The sequence below is a fragment of the Eleutherodactylus coqui genome, chromosome 8 (genome assembly GCF_035609145.1).
Source record: "Eleutherodactylus coqui strain aEleCoq1 chromosome 8, aEleCoq1.hap1, whole genome shotgun sequence".
Classification (NCBI taxonomy): domain Eukaryota; kingdom Metazoa; phylum Chordata; class Amphibia; order Anura; family Eleutherodactylidae; genus Eleutherodactylus; species Eleutherodactylus coqui.
Window position 1 is genome coordinate 8,673,919 of NC_089844.1, and position 15,950 is coordinate 8,689,868.

Genomic DNA, 15,950 nt, shown 5'->3' on the forward strand with positions numbered 1-15,950 from the left:
AGGACAGTGGCATGTGACAAATAGCACTTAGTTTGGTGCCAAATGTTCAAACATTCCTGGTGACAGTGGCTCATAGTAAGAACATCTGTGGAAGAAGAGATGGTCACAGGCATACAGCAATGCTGAGTGCAGACTATGAATAACAGCAAAGACCTGAAGGGCTGGTTAATTACTACAAGAGACGTCGGCCCAAGGGAGAAGAGATGCCCAGTTCAGAAGACACAAGATGATGAAAATACGCTTCTAAAGATTGATTGATTCACTTCACCTGGCCATTAGACTGAGGATGAAAAGCAGAAGAGAAGTCTAACTTGACATCTATTAGTTGACATAACGCTCCCTAGAACTTGGAAATAAACTGTACTCCACAATCAGAGACATTATGGAGGGGAAGCCCATGTAACCGGAATTGCTACAAACAAATGTGCCAGACAAGATGCAGAGGGAAGACCAGGAAGAGTGGTAAAATGAGCCATTTTAGAAAATCTACCTATGACCATGCAGATTACTGAATTATTAGAGGAGTTAGGCAGTAATAAAGCCCATTGCAATGTGTGACCAGGGTGACTGCAGAATGGGCAGAGAGCAGAGTAGACTGGCAGGGCGTAGAAGTGATGGCTTGTTTCTGGTACAGACTTGGCAAGCAGAGACAAATCTCTTTTGTTTCTTTATCCATAGTATGCCACCAATAATGATGAGAAATAAGTTGAAGAGTTATGTTATGAGCTAGATGTTCAGCCAGTTTATAGTCATGCCCCCAGGAAAGAATGTGAGACCTCTGAGCAGCAGGAACAAAGGTTTTTCCTGGAAGAATGTCACGTAGACCTGTGGCATCAACAGAAACAATTTTTCCAGGTTCAATAAATTGAGGCTTAGGACTGTCATCAGATGCATCAAAGACCTGGAAAGGGCATCAGCTTTTGTCTTCTTTTCCACAGGATGGAAATGTAGAAGGAAGTTGAACGTGATGAAAAAACAGTGACCAAAGAGGCCTGACGAGAATTTAGGTACTGAGCAGACTGAATATAGGTCAAATTTTTTTGATCTGCATAGATGTGTAATGGATGAGAGGATCTTTCCAATAGGTGTCTCCAATCTTCTAATTTGATCTTGGTTGCCAGTAACTCCCGACCACCAATGGGGCGATTTTTCTCAGCTGAAGTAAAGAGTTGGGAATTCTTTTTATATGGAAGGGATACTGTCCCCATGGAAGAAGTCTTAACCTCCAGATAGAATGGTTTTGAGGTGTGAGGATGATAAAGAATAGAAGCACTGGCAAACATCTGTTTTAGTTTGGTATAGGCCTCTTCAGCCTCCGATGATTAATTTTTAGGGTTTGCATTGTGCAAATCCCAAAAATCCCTAGATAGCCTTCGGACTCTGAGGTGTAGGCCAATTGAGAAGAGCAGACAGTTTCTCTTTGTCCATAAGGAGGCCTTTGGCTGAAATGATATCCTCGATGAAGGGTAAACTGGACTGTCCAGATAGACGTTTCTCAAGCTTGGTATAAAGATGGTTCCGCTGTAAACTCTGTAAGACTGTTTTTACAAACTTGTGGTGCGAGGTAATATCACAAAAAATATAAAGAGGTCATCTAGTTGGATGATCACAGAGAAATACAGGAGGTCTCTTAAGACATCATTCACAAAATCTTGAAAAACAGCACAGACATTGCACAAACCAAAAGGCATGACAATATGGTTATTATGTCCATCTCTGGTGTTGATTGCGGTTTTCTACTCGTCACTCTCACGTACTCTGATGACAGTGTATGCCCCACGAAATAAAGCTTGGTAAAAATGGTAGCCCCTTCTACACTGTCAAGCAGTTCAGAGATTAAAGGTAATGGACATTTATTCTTTATGGTAACAGCATTTAGACCTCTGTAATCATTGCATTACAAAGAACCATCTTTCCTCTTTACGAAGAACCCTATGCTGGCTGGTGAAGATTTTCGGATTAAACCTCTCTAAAGATTCTCCTTGATGTATGCACACATGGCTTGCGTCTCAGGAAGAGACAATGGATACACTTGACCTCTAGGAGATCAATTGGACAATTATACGGTGTATACGGCTCTTATTGATAACATTTGCATACACAGCGTACTGAGGTAGACCTGGTTTAAGGACTGAAGCAATAGTATGCAGACAATGGGTATAAAAGCGTGTGCTAAAAGTAGAGTAATATGCCAGTCGATGAAGCTAAGGAAGTCCCAACAACACCAAGTTTTTGGCTCTGGGTAGATCCAGCAAATACATTTTCCCTTTGTGAAGAACTCCAATTTGCAAATCCAGTGCAAAAAAAAAAACAAAAGTGACACACCTGATGACATCAGGCACAAGCTCCAGACCAACAGAAGTGACAGATGTGGGCTTCATCAAGGGTAGTGCAGGTATCCTGTGCTTGACCACCAAGGTCTGGTGGATGAAGTTCCAGCAGCACCAGAGGCCAAGTATGTTTCCAAAGAGAACTGGGAATCACCACAAGTCAGGGACGCAGGTAGCAGAAACATTGGAAAGGACTCCGTTTCAGCTAGCGCAGCCAACCCTACTGTCCCTAGGAGGAAGAGTTTCCCAGCTTTACTGGGGAGGAGCTCAATAAATGTCCATCACTGCTGCAGTATATGCATACGTTTTGTGTTTGCCTTCTCACATGAAAGCTTGGTTCTTTCTACCTCAGTAGGTTCATCGGAAGACTGAAAAGGAGAAACATGAAGTATTCTAGAAAAACTGTGAGCCAGACAAACATTCTTTTACTCACAAGAAATTCATGCAGGCATTCTCTGAACCAGATATTAATTCTTGAGGCCAAAGGGATGAGGTTCTCCACAGATGAGGGGAGATCTCTGCCAGTCAACTTCATCTTTTATTCTGCCAGAAGGCCCTTTGCAGAATGCTGCCTGGACAGCCTGGTCATTCCATTCTAGTTCTGTGGCCAGAGTATGAAATTGTATGGCATATTCATGGACCCTTGATGTAGATGCAGGAGAGTGGACAAAATTCGACCAGGTTCCTCAAATACGGTACAAAATGTAGTTAGGAAAGTCTGAAGATCAGAAGTCATGGAACTCTTGTGCTCTCACAATGGTGTAGCCCAGGGTAGGGCATCGCAAGACAGTAAAAAGATAGTAAATTCAATCTTACTAGATCAGCAGAAAACTTTGTAGACTTGAGTTCAAAATGAATCTGGCACTAGATCAAAAATCCTCGGCAGGACTTGGGGGTCTCCATAATAACGTGATGGTAGCTGTGTCTCAATGTCAGGAGCAGAAGCAGCAGGCAGACCTATAGCCTGGCAGCTAGCTAAGTAGACACTTGATTAACAGTTGTGGCTTAAAGGGGTTGTCCCGCGAAACAAAGTGGGGTATACACTTCTGTATGGCCATATTAATGCACTTTGTAATGTACATCGTGCATTAATTATGAGCCATACAGAAGTTATTCACTTACCTGTTCCGTTGCTAGCGTCCTCGTCTCCATGGTGCCGTCTAATTTTCAGCGTCTAATCGCTCGATTAGACGCGCTTGCGCAGTCCGGTCTTCTCCGTGTTGAATGGGGCTGCTCGTGCTGGAGAGCTGCTCCTCGTAGCTCCGCCCCGTCACGTGTGCCGATTCCAGCCAATCAGGAGGCTGGAATCGGCAATGGACCGCACAGAAGACCTGTGGTTCACCGAGGGTGAAGATCCCGGCGGCCATCTTCGCAAGGTAAGTAAGAAGTCACCGGAGCGCGGGGATTCGGGTAAGTACTATCCGGTTTTTTTTTTCAACACATGCATCGGGTTTGTCTCGCGCCAAACGGGGGGGCTATTGAAAAAAAAAAAAAACCGTTTCGGCGCGGGACAACCCCTTTAAGAAGGAGTTGTGCAAACTGTGCTTTTTCCAACAAATCTAGTTGTGTTACAACATTCTGCAGAATCCACGACACTTGACTTTGAAATTCCCCAATCACGCGCAACTGGATATGTGTGGCACGCACTCACACACACGCACGCACTCTCACACACACACACACTCGCACGCACTCACTCACACATCTGTCAAACTATTTCCTTCTCCATCCCTCTTCCTGTAATCTCCACTCTCTAACCTTCTGTATATATGATCCCTGCCCTTATATATTTTAATGCAGTCCCCCATTCTATATTCTTCTCTTCATATAATTCTTCTTTCTGTATCCTTCCTGTAATCCCCAGTCTCTAACCTTCAGTATATATAGTTCTTGCCTCTATAATCCTTCGTCTATATGCTTCTTTAGTTTCTGTTCTCTACACTGAAGCCTTTCTTCTCTTTGTGTCAATCACTCTTCTGTTACATCCAGTCACTCCTGAGTACATTCTGTTATGTCATTCATCCTCATTAATTGGCGGAACTCGGAAGACATCTTGGAAACAACGAGCGGAACCCAAAAACAGACGCAACTTGGAAACGCCGGCCGACATAATACACGCGGCGGATCCGAGCATGGGGTCCTTGGGGGCCACGTGACGGACCCCGCTGTGATATTCCGCTGGTGCAGTCAGTCACGCCCGCGGGCAGGAGGCCCTTCGATCACTTGGATTTTCTGGAGTAAAGTGAACAATATAATGACTTTGGTTGGTTTTTAGGGCTTTCTATGTTTTCTGCGGTATGCTCAGTTTATCGCGCGGCGCCGGCCGCAGGGACAGCAGATGCAGGTTTTTTTAAAGGGAATGTTGCCTAAAGTTTTTTTAGCAGTATTTTCCTCCCTGCTGGGGCCTTGAACCGGCGATGCTATGATCGCTCCGATAAAACACTGCAGTCCTTCAGTACTGCGGTGCATTATCACTGCTGCTAGTGATCACGTCATGGCTGACCTGGACCCCGGGCAGCGTGCTCCCTGTTTATCCTCTACATGCCACGGTGAGCATCGAGTGCAGCATGTTAGGGGTTAACAGCGGGGATCAGAGTTCTGGTGGCCGGGATCGGTTGTGGTGGCCGTCAGTCACACCATGTAAGTTTATGTCCTGTTGTAGCAAGTGCCAGGCAGCCGGGACGTAAACTGGCATCATAGAGCATTAAGGGTTAACCACTAGAGCTGCGCCATTGGACCGCCGCGGGTTTATTCCGGCTGCGTCCAATCTCATCATATGTCAAGAGACGGAAGGATTGGAGCGAGGCGACGGAAGATCTGTGACCTTCCTGCCGAGAGACTTCAAAAACTGTGTGCAAGCGTCCCGAGAAGTCCCGATGGAGGTGAAGGGCGGCGCAGCGGATGCGATGGGTTACGTCCCTCTTGTTTGGTCACTTTGTAGACCGGTAACCATTAACCCTTCTGTCTCCGGTGGCGCGGCACACATACTTACCTCGCGGGTCAGTTACTGCCGACCGCGCCAACGGATCTCTATAGTGTCGTCACAGGAACATGCGCAGACATGAAGCTGCCACGACGCCTCCTGCTGGCGGGTTCCGTCAGTCGCAGCCTCAGAGCAGCTCTGGGAAGGCGGAAGCTTATAATGGCGCTAGATGATGGAAGGCGGTCGGCCGCTGATCGCTCGTGAGCTGCCAGGCTGACATTACTTGGGTACAACAAGCCCCTCACACACTGAACACCCACGCAGACGCCATAAGTCACGGGAGCGCCTCGCACGGCCGCTCTGCCCCTTTCCTTCGCTGACAGCACGCTACACAGAACATAGCAACAGCGCATGCGCTCTTTTATGCTCGCGAATGATCTTCTACGCATGCTCAGCTCTATTTGTGAAGCTGGCCGCTCCGAAGCTCATTGCGCCTGCGTGGATAAATCTCGCGGTATTAGCTGCTGCCGAGATTTGGTTGGGCATGCGCAGTGCGCGCTGTGAGTCCCTGATAGCTGCCAATACCGGCAGAATTGGGAACATCTATTTACATTGATAGAAGTGTGAGACGATGCGCCGGGCGATACCATGTGAGCTCCCGGGGGGCCGCCGCGGCTGAGGCTCTCCCGCCCATGGCGCCATGGAGTGACAGGCCGGCCTCGTCTATGTCTGCGAAAGTGACAAAAAGCCTAAAAGCCAAATCTTCATCTGTGGAGGCTGATTTTCCCCGGGAGGCAGCATGTCAGGAGGGCCGTCGCCCCCTCCCCCTGTAGAGGCGCCCAGTGGACCGGTGGCGGAGAGCTGGTGTTACACGCAGGTAAACAACATCTGGCATCTGTGAGGCTGCTGATACATTGTGACACCTGGTGACAGCAGAGCCGGGGACTACAAGTCCCAGCCAGGCCGAGTGTCCGCTAGGTGATGGTGGAGCGTGGCTGGACGCGCAGCGGCCTCACAACTAGCACAGAGAGCGGCCGCCGGTCTGCCGCTCTTCGTAGGGATGGATAGAGCGTCGGGGGCGGGTGTTCACTGGGGGGGCGCTTACCGGGGGCGGGTGTTCACTGGGGGGGCGCTTACCGGGGGCGGGCGTTTACCGGGGGATGGCGCTTACCGGGGGATGGCGCTTACCGGGGGCGGGCGTTTACCCAGGATGGCGTTGACCTGGGGGCGAGTGTTGGGTGTTTACTGGGATGGCGCTTACCCGCACATCTGCATGTTATCTTGTGAGAGACTTCTACGAACATAGAACAGGCGGCATTGTTTTCCCGTCTCCCAGCGGCGCGGCGTGAGGTCGCCGTATAAATATATTCGTGGCCAATAGCGGCTTGTATCTTCATGTGGCTCGTAACGCACAAAGCGCGGCTCCCCGTGAACGCTCCCGGCTCCCCCGTGAACGCTCCCGGCTCCCCCGTGAACGCTCCCGGCTCCCCCGTGAACGCTCCCGGCTCCCCCGTGAACGCTCCCGGCTCCCCCGTGAACGCTCCCGGCTCCCCCGTGAACGCTCCCGACACACGGATGTCGGTGCAGATGTTTCTGTGTCTTTGGGTGCGTCTTGCAGAAACCTTCCCCATGCACAGTCGGCAGCGCTGACTCCGCCTACAGAGTGACAGCCAGTAGAAGCTGCTCAGCTGACAGGCGAGTTATATATACAGGGGTCCGGTAACCTTCTACACATTGTGTCCCCCTCATTCTGCACTCAGACCCCTTAATGACAAAGTGACAACAAAACTGCAGAAAACTTTGTATTTTTTTTTTTTTTTTTTTTAATGCAAACCTCCCTTTTTGAGGTGACAGAAGTAGTCACACCCTCTGATGACACGTGACCCTCTGGGGTTCCATTTCTGGATCATCTGAGATGTCTCTACACCTTAATTGGAGTCACCTGGAGTAAATTCAGCTGATTGGACACAACCCCCCCCCCCCCCCCTATATAAGGTCTCACCGCTCACAATGCAGATCAGAGCCAAAACCAGTCCATGAGGAGGAGAGAACTGCCTGCAGAGCTCGGAGACTGGATTGTGTGGAGGCGCAGATCTGGGGGAGATAAAAAAAAAACTGCTGCCCTGAAAGTTCCTAAAAGCCCAGCGGCCCCCATAATACTTACATGGAAGAACAACCAGGACTCTTCCTAAAGCCGCCGACCCACCAAACTAAGGGGAGAAGGGTCTCAGTAAGAGAGGAGACCAAGAGCCCAGCGGCCCCTATAATACTTACATGGAAGAACAACCAGGACTCTTCCAGAGCTACCGACCTCCAAACTAAGGCGGAGAAGGGTCTTGTAAGAGAGGTGACCAGGAGCCCAGCGGCCCCCATAATACTTACATCGAAGAACAACCGAGACTCGTCCTAAAGCCGCCGACCCACCAAACTAAGGCGGAGAAGGATCTCAGTAAGAGAGGAGACCAAGAGCCCAGCGGCCCCCATAATACTTACATGGAGGAACAACCGGGACTCTTCCTAGAGCCGCCGACCCCCCCCCCCCCCCCCAAACTAGAAGGGTCTTGAAAGGGAAGTGACTAAGAACCCAATGGTCACTCTGGCTGAGCTCTAAAGATCCTGTGCAGATGGGAGAAACTTCCAGAGGCCGACCATCACTGCAGCCTCCACCAATCTGGGCTTTATGGTGGAGGGACTAGAAAGAAGCCTCCTCAGTAAGACACATGGAAGCCCCCTGGAGTTACCAAAAAGACCCTAAAGGACCCTCAGACTGCGACAAACAAGATTCTCTGCTCGGATGACAGAAAGATGGAATATTCTGGCCTCTAAGCTTTCTGTCTGGAGGAAACCAGGCGCTGCTCATCACCTGCCCAATACCATCCCTACAGTGAAGCCTGATGGTGGAGTATCATGTGGGGGAGGGGAGACCGGTCAGGGTGGATGGAAAGCTAAATGGAGTAAAGTACAGAGATAATGACCACCTGATTCAGAGCACAAGGGACCTCAGACCGGGCAGAAGGGTCATCTTCCAACAAGACAATGACCCTAAGACCCCAGCCAAGACCACCCAGGATTGGGGACAACTCTGTGAATGTCCTTGAGGGGCCGGCCAGAGCCCTGAACCCAATGGGACATCTGTGGGGAGACCTGACAATGGCTGTCCACAGACGGCCCCCAACCAACCTGACAGAAGACCCCTTTCAAATCCAGGGGTGCAAACCTTGTGGCATCATCCCCAAGAGGACTGGATACTGGGATCGCTGCCAAAGGGGCTCCAACTGAGTACAGGGGTGTGAAGACTTATGGCACTGCGGAATGGGGGGGGGGGGGGGGGGGGGTCATTTTTAACAATGTAGAAAGATTTCTCCCGTTTTGTCGTCACAAGGACAGAAAAAACATATAAGAAAGGGTGAGGGTCTGCAGGTGTTCTGGACCCCCTGTGTGTATAATTAAGTAAGTAATCTTTTTTTGTATCTTGTGTGGTTCCAGCATTGGGTGCTGGGGGAGCCTGAGCGCTGGGTGCTGGGGGAGCCTGAGCGCTGGGTGCTGGGGGAGCCTGGGTGCTGGGGGAGCCTGGGTGCTGGGGGAGCCTGGGCGCTGGGCGAGCCCCGGCTGTGTGCCGGTGTAATATGTTCCAATCTGCCAAAGTTATGTTACCCATTTCTGGCCCCTGTGGCGTTGCGCTGCCTGTCAGTTGGCACTCGCTGTTCTTGTTGAGCCCAAGGATCAGGTTGGCGGAGGTGTAATATTCTGATTGGTGGAGGTTGGACTGGATCCACACAAGGCGGAGCGTTCCCGGATCCAGGTGAAGCTGTGCATCAGGTTACCATGGAGTTATTATTTGTACCCCACGGGTCTGTAATCTGGGGGTCTGAGGCTTTGTTCCTGCAGTAGTTGACACATGGACATACAGTTGTCCGCCCGTCCGCCCCCAACCCACCCAACGCTAGTGTGAATGTAGCATGTCGGGTCTATCTGCTACATGTAGGCCGTGTTCTCGCAGGCGGATTGTCTTCTAGTTCCGCCCTTCATTAACTACAATGTAATTAAAAGAAGAAAACCCCAGAATGAAGATGGAAAAGGCAGAAATGGGCTGAAACTGAGGGATTTCCGCTTCAGTGCATTTTTCTTGACAGGAAAACGGAAACCTTTTCTTTGTTTTGCTTTTCCCACAACGGATCAGCAAAATGGAAATGGCGCGGCTGGTGTGAACGCTGCCTGCTGCAGCCTCGGCATCACCCCCTCCGTGACTGGCGTCTTCAGGCCTGTATATGGGGCAGGCTTGGCTTGCAACGTCTGCAGCTAGCGAGCCATAAACACGAGGGCATGGACGTCCAGTGATCTGCATTGTTGCAGGGCGCACTCTGACTTTTGGTGACAGTCGCCGCACCCTGAGGCGGAAGGTCTACAGCAGGTCTGCAATGGAAACGAAGCATCGGAATCGGCAGCGGTGCTACACAGGCGCTCTGACAGCCGTGCGGTACGGTTACATCCGCTGACTCACACGTCACGTCTTTTTGGTTGGAGTCGTCTTACTTTCCCTTTTCTTCTCCTCTGCCAAGATGACTCGTCTTTCCAGAGTTTGCTGCCCAGATGTGTTTGGCTCTTCCAGCAACCTCCTCACAAGCCGCTGTGTCTACGATAGTTCCCTAAGAAATAGCGGGAAACGCTGTAATAATGCCGCTTTCTGTGACTCACGCTGTAATACTGCCTTCTACAGGCGGTCCCTTTGCCCCCCCACATATTAATAGTGCCTGTTGTGCCACACAGACTTTCACAGTGCCCTCTTTGCATGGCATTCAGCAATGGTTCCCCCATAACAAAGATGCCTCCTGGGCCTGTCCACGGGCGAATTTTCATTGCATTCCCTGTGGCGATAATCCGGCCGTGGGGAACGCAGTGAACGCTTTCCGTAGCGTTGCTATGGAAAGCGCAACATCCCTGTCCACGCGATAACATTCGCTCGCGGGCAGCAAATCGCAGCATGCTGTGATTTGCCGCAATTCTCTGCAGCTGGATCTGTCAAATAGGCTCACCGCGGAGATCCGTCAGCTGGCTCCTGCTCCCTGCGGAGATCTGCCGCAGGATATCGCTACGCCCGTGGACAGGCAGCCTAACACTCTCCATACACAGAGAGCATGCTCTCGGTCCCCCCCCCACCCCCACTTGGTCTGATTGCTCCACCACCTTGTTCACCAGTATCTCCGCTTGAAAGTCACTCTCCAATAGATTGGGCAAATCCCACATGTGGTGCTGACTGTGCATCTGTCTGTACGGCAGGCTTCCCAGGACAGTGGGGTGGCCCCGCTGGATCTGGGGTGGTCCCACTGGATCTGGGGCAGTTGGAGTATACAGGAGATATCTGTAGTTGTGACTCGGTGCACCCAGAAGGGCGAAATGAAACCAATACAAATAGGCAAACATGAATTGGGTGGAAACCGCTTACCAGGAGTGTTCTCCTAAAATAGAGGGCGCCAGGGATGTAACGTCTTTGTGGGTGGGCTTATGCAAATATGGGAAGATGTTGGATGACTTCTGCGGGGGGAATGTTTGCTGCGGTCTCCATGTGAGGTGTGATGCTGCCACGTTGGGGTTCTTACTGAAGTAGAAATCTTGTGACCATTCCCGATCTCTTAGAAAGGATCTCCTTAAGCCGGTCACGGATGGCCTGAATTACTACATGCGCCATATTTTTGGTCTGACTCCTGTTTTAAGCGCTGGAGGTTCCTGTGTGACGCTGCTGGCGGCAGCTTGTTCACCCTCCAGTATTTCACAGCAGTTTCATTATAAAAGGCTTGTCTTAGATTGGGGGTTTCTGTCCTCCCATGAGTTATTCTAATGGCTCCTGAAGGTCGACCTTCTTTTTAAGGAGTTTTTCCTTGGATTGTAAAGTCTATAGGTTTCTCTTCGGACCCTCGCTTTTCACTAGTGGGGTCCGCTGAGCTGAATACCCCTCTAATGGGACATCAAGCAATCCCTGGATGCTGACTGATCTCATTGTCTAAGGCCACTCACACGTGCGACCGGAAAAACCACGCAACTTCACTTTCATTTTCAGATGTCCTCTCCTGCCTCCTACAGTGGGATTTAGCGCAACCCATCATTGAGGTGCTAAACACGGTATAATGGAGCAGACCGCGCTCGGACAATGTGTGAGAATGGCCTAATGGTTACAGAATAGTCCATCAAAGATCCCTGAATAAAGCTCATTCTAATTCCTGCTCAAAAAAACAAGTTTGTGCCGACTAGACGCCCCTTTACTGCTGGAGAAACTGTGGTGCATGTGTTACGTAGTGTTGGCTGCTCGCCAATCAGGTCCCAGAGGCTCCTAGAGAAGGTACCCCTCCGGACTCTGGTAGAAGTAGGCTATTCTCTCATACGTGGTCTCCTCGCGCAACAGACTTTCCCTCGCCGTGTCTATATTGCTGACTAGTCAATAACGTGGACAACTAGAGGAGGTGGTTCGGATGTTGAGCTGCATGGCCTGAACCACCACGTGAGGTCAGCCACCTTTTTAGGGTTTGTGCCATAACCGTCCAGGTCTTCTAGGTTCGGAGTAAGAAATAATTACCAAAATGTGTGAGCCGCTGACTGGGTTCCCTGTGGAGCTTTTTTATATTTGGACGTATGGCAGACTTCCTATAGCTACAACCTGAAGGAAAGGAGAGGGCTTCCAAGGTGGTCTGGACGGGAGACGGAGCGCTTCTTGTAAAGATTTATTAGGCAACACGTTTCATGGCTGCAATTACTTCATCCTTGGGCCATATGCACAAGAAATGTACAATTACAGGACCTATAAAGCATCATAATTAAAAAGCAGAGGAGACCATTCAGCATGTAACCTCAAACATTAAAAGATCCTCATGATCTCAAATGGTTATTGTTCTGGTGCAGACCTCGTCCTGCGGTTCCATTTCGGGCAGATCTGTAGATGATGAGAGTTGTGATTAAATGAACAGTTTTGTCACCGGAGGCCTTAAAAGTGGGTCCCCCCTCTGGCCTATAAGAGGCTCCTTGTGTGTAGTGACCTCTTCTTCCGCTTGTGTAGAGCTTGTTGGTCACTAGATGCCTCTACGACACAGAGAAGAGATTTCACCCCGTTACCAGAGAGGGGCGCGTTATTGGGATGTGAGAAGCTGGAGGGTCGTAGCGATGAATTTTCCCCCACCGGCCGTTCTGTCCCGACTGTTAGGAGGTGTTGGGACCAGTGGATGGGGGCACACAAGGTGACCGGGCTCAGGATGCCCCCTACAGACCATTGGTAGAGAGAAGCATCTGACCAGTCTGTTAGGGGGTGTTGGGACCAGTAGTTGGGGGCACACAAGGTGACCGGGCTCAGGACCCCCGACAGACCACCAGTAGAGAGGAGCGTCTGACCAGACTGTTAGGAGGTGTTGGGACCAGTGGATGTGTGAGGGCACACAAGGCGGTTTCTGTCCCCCCCCCCTAGTATTGGTACGAGGGACAATGACAGCTCAGCGATATGTTCAGCACATCCTGCAGCTACATGTGTTCCTCTCATGGCAGCTTTCAAGAGGCAGCAGGATAATACTCGGCCGCACACACAAGGGGATTAAAATAGCCCCCACAACATTGTCACACCTCCGTGACTGGTCTTCAGGTTTATCGCCAATAGAACATATATGGGACCATCTGGGACACCAACTTCCACAGCCTACGAGTTTACATAATCTAGAGGCTCAGTTACAGCAAATGTGGATTGTTATACTGCTGGATACCAGACAGAACCTGTATGTTTCCATGTCCGCTTGTATCACCTCATGTATCCAAGATAGAGATGGTACAACAGGGTACTAGAGCCTCCATGCCCACCATATCACATCTTGTATTCAAGCTCTGGATACAAGTTCTGGACGCTTCATAGACTCGGGGAGGCTCATGTCTTATATAGTGTCTGGTTTTACATGGAGGGTATGACTAAATTTAACCATGACTTTTATATAAGACGGGGGTCAGAAACGCTATTGTTTCTCCTCAGGGAGAGCATCTAGACGGTGAGTGAGGAGACTTATAGGCCTTTCATGCTCCTCTGGGTAATATGCAAATAACGGAGGTGGAACAATACTTCTGCAGTGCCACCTATTGGAAGGCAGCATTCCTGCAAGTCAATGTTAGACTCTTTTTATACAAGCCTTGTAACAATGACCGGGAATTGAAAGTCAAGCCAGACTCCTTGCACAGATAGCTGTTTTGGGGGGCTTGCCCCGTATCAGTGATGTTGCAGGCCTCTCTCTAGCAAAGACAGAATCCTGCTGCACACTAATGAGGGGCAAGCACCCCTAAACACCCTAGCTACACTGTGTGAGGAGAGAAAAAAAAAAAGCAATACTTCCCTAGCAGGTGCCGTCCGGGTCCCTCCTGCTGCTCTCTAGCGCTCCTGCAGGCTTCCTGTACAGTTGTCAGCACCTACAGAGCATCTATTGCTGGTAATGGGGGTCGAAAACCCCACCTCCAGCCAGAGATTGTTCTGATTGGTTCATCGAGCGCTGGCTTTGATTGGCTGAGTCGGCGCTAAAGAACCAATTGGACCCGGACGGCGTCCGCTAGGTGAGGCTGCTTTCTTTTTTTCAACTTCCTTGGCTGCCAAAATGTTGTCAGAGACACATGGCAACGCTGCTGAAACCGCCGTAAACGCAGCGATTCTGCAAACGCCTGTGCGAGGGAGGCCTTAGACTTGTGATGTCATTGATCACATGACCTTTCTGCAGCTATGTAAGGGTGGGCGGGGACTAGGCTGAGGGGACTTTCTACCCCGTCTTTGGTCGGACCCATTTGGCCGGTTTGCTGAGGGCAGGCTAATATGAGTTTGTATCTACATGGTGGGTGAGTGTCGTCCCTCGTGACCCAGACCTGGCAGCAGCAGGGGTGGAGTCAGCAGATGGGCCACTCCTTAGTAATGGCTCCTAGGGGGCCCCCGGTGTCATCGGCATGGGGATGCCTATACTCGGACATCTTTATTAATCAAGCAATAACTAGCCGTTCTGGCTAATGCCTGTGACCCGGGAGATGGAAGTGACTTGGACTGTAGCAACAATAAGGCTGTAATCGGCCGCAGTCCGTGAACCGGTAACCACAGCGAGGACGCTACCTTAGCGCCCGTGGGAGCGAGGCCCTTAGACCTGCTGCTATTATGGGGATCAATCCTTGTAAACTCCTCTGACTGTAAACTTTGTCATTTCTCTCTTCCTGATGTATGAAGCTTCTAACGCTTTGGCGTCTCTTCGCAGGTCAAAGTAGTGAAGTTTTCCTACATGTGGACCATCAGTAACTTCAGCTTTTGCCGAGAAGAAATGGGTGAAGTTTTAAAAAGTTCTACTTTTTCATCGGGGCCAAATGATAAGATGAAATGGTAAGAAGCAGCCATAAGCGGCGCGTGCTGCTGGTCCTGAAGGTCCCACCTCACGGCTGGGTGTCTTCTCTTCACCAGGTGCTTGCGAGTGAACCCAAAAGGACTGGATGACGAGAGCAAAGACTACCTGTCCCTGTATCTCCTGCTGGTCAGCTGTCCGAAAAGTGAAGTTCGAGCAAAGTTTAAGTTCTCTCTTTTAAATGTGAGGCGGGAAGAAACAAAAGCCATGGGTGAGTGTGCCACTTGTCATTGGTCTACTTAAGGATTCGGACTGTTGGGCTGCACCTAATAGGACCCCCTGCCCACCCCTTCCCCTCTTTCTTTTGGCTGTTCACTCACTTCATAGCCACCTACCCTTTCTAGTGACCCTGTTACCTAAACACCCCCAATAACAACCATTGCTAGGACTGTCAGGGTCGGCGCCGCCGGGGCTGTTTGAGGGTTTTGCATGGGGATGACGACCGCAGCCTTGGAGGTGCCAGGAAGTACAGCGTATCGCTGCACTGGAGAGATTGATTCACACCTCACCGACGGCGACCATACTTACCGCTGGCACAGATGGCACTTCTCAGCAGGGCATAGGTGCAGGATACTGGTGTACAGCCACTTATTGGGGTAGCATTATACCTGCACTAGGGTTCATGTTGAGGTTTGTGATAGAATATAGGTAAGTACAGCTGCTGGCGATGACGGAAAGCGCAGCGTCTGCCTGCTGAGGGCGGTGATTGGCTGCAGCGGTAACATGTATGGCACGTCCTCGCACCTGGGGCGGCCCATAATGTGGGGTCTTGTATCCGTTCCACCCACGGAGTCTCTCCTGCTCAGGTGGTCCCGGCCCGTTCATGGATCGCACTGTCGGCTATTCATTTCAATGTTTGGCAGGTAATAATGCCGAGGACGCCGCAACGGCGAGTAAGGCTGAGAAAACCGTCCACGGGCCGCTGCCGCTAGAGAAGCTGTTGTCACTCTTCCATGCATAAAGGGGTTTTACCACTAAGGATGTTTATTGCCTATACACTGGATATACACAGGATGGCGGGGTACATGAGGGATCACTGGGGGTCTCACAGCTGGAACCCCCCCAAGAACTTCACCCCCAGAAGCCCTGTGACTGGAGAGGTGATGCGCTCACTTCTATGGGACAGGCGGAGATCGCCGCGTTCGGCAATCTTCGTCCCATCAAAGTGAATGGGTTGGCGGTCTTGCCTGCGCGCACTGGGCATTCAGGTGTGCCGTTCTTGGGGTCGGAGCAGTCGGGGTCCCGGCGATCAGACCTTTCCCTGTATATCGTGTGTTCAGTCTTCTGTTTCCTGCTCTTACGATGTCATCT

The 15,950-nt window shown here is 50.6% G+C and overlaps 1 protein-coding gene across 1 annotated transcript in view; it reads left to right on the forward strand.

Annotated features, from left to right (window-relative positions):
* The first annotated feature begins 5,789 nt into the window (after nt 1–5,789).
* The window catches only part of SPOPL (speckle type BTB/POZ protein like), a 30,708-nt gene continuing 20,547 nt past the window's right edge, over nt 5,790–15,950 (forward strand). The window contains exons 1-3 of the mRNA XM_066575166.1: nt 5,790–6,130; nt 14,499–14,620; nt 14,699–14,850. Coding sequence (XP_066431263.1) covers nt 6,053–6,130; nt 14,499–14,620; nt 14,699–14,850 — 352 coding nt within the window. The 5' untranslated portion in view covers nt 5,790–6,052. The remainder of the gene's footprint in view (nt 6,131–14,498; nt 14,621–14,698; nt 14,851–15,950) is intronic.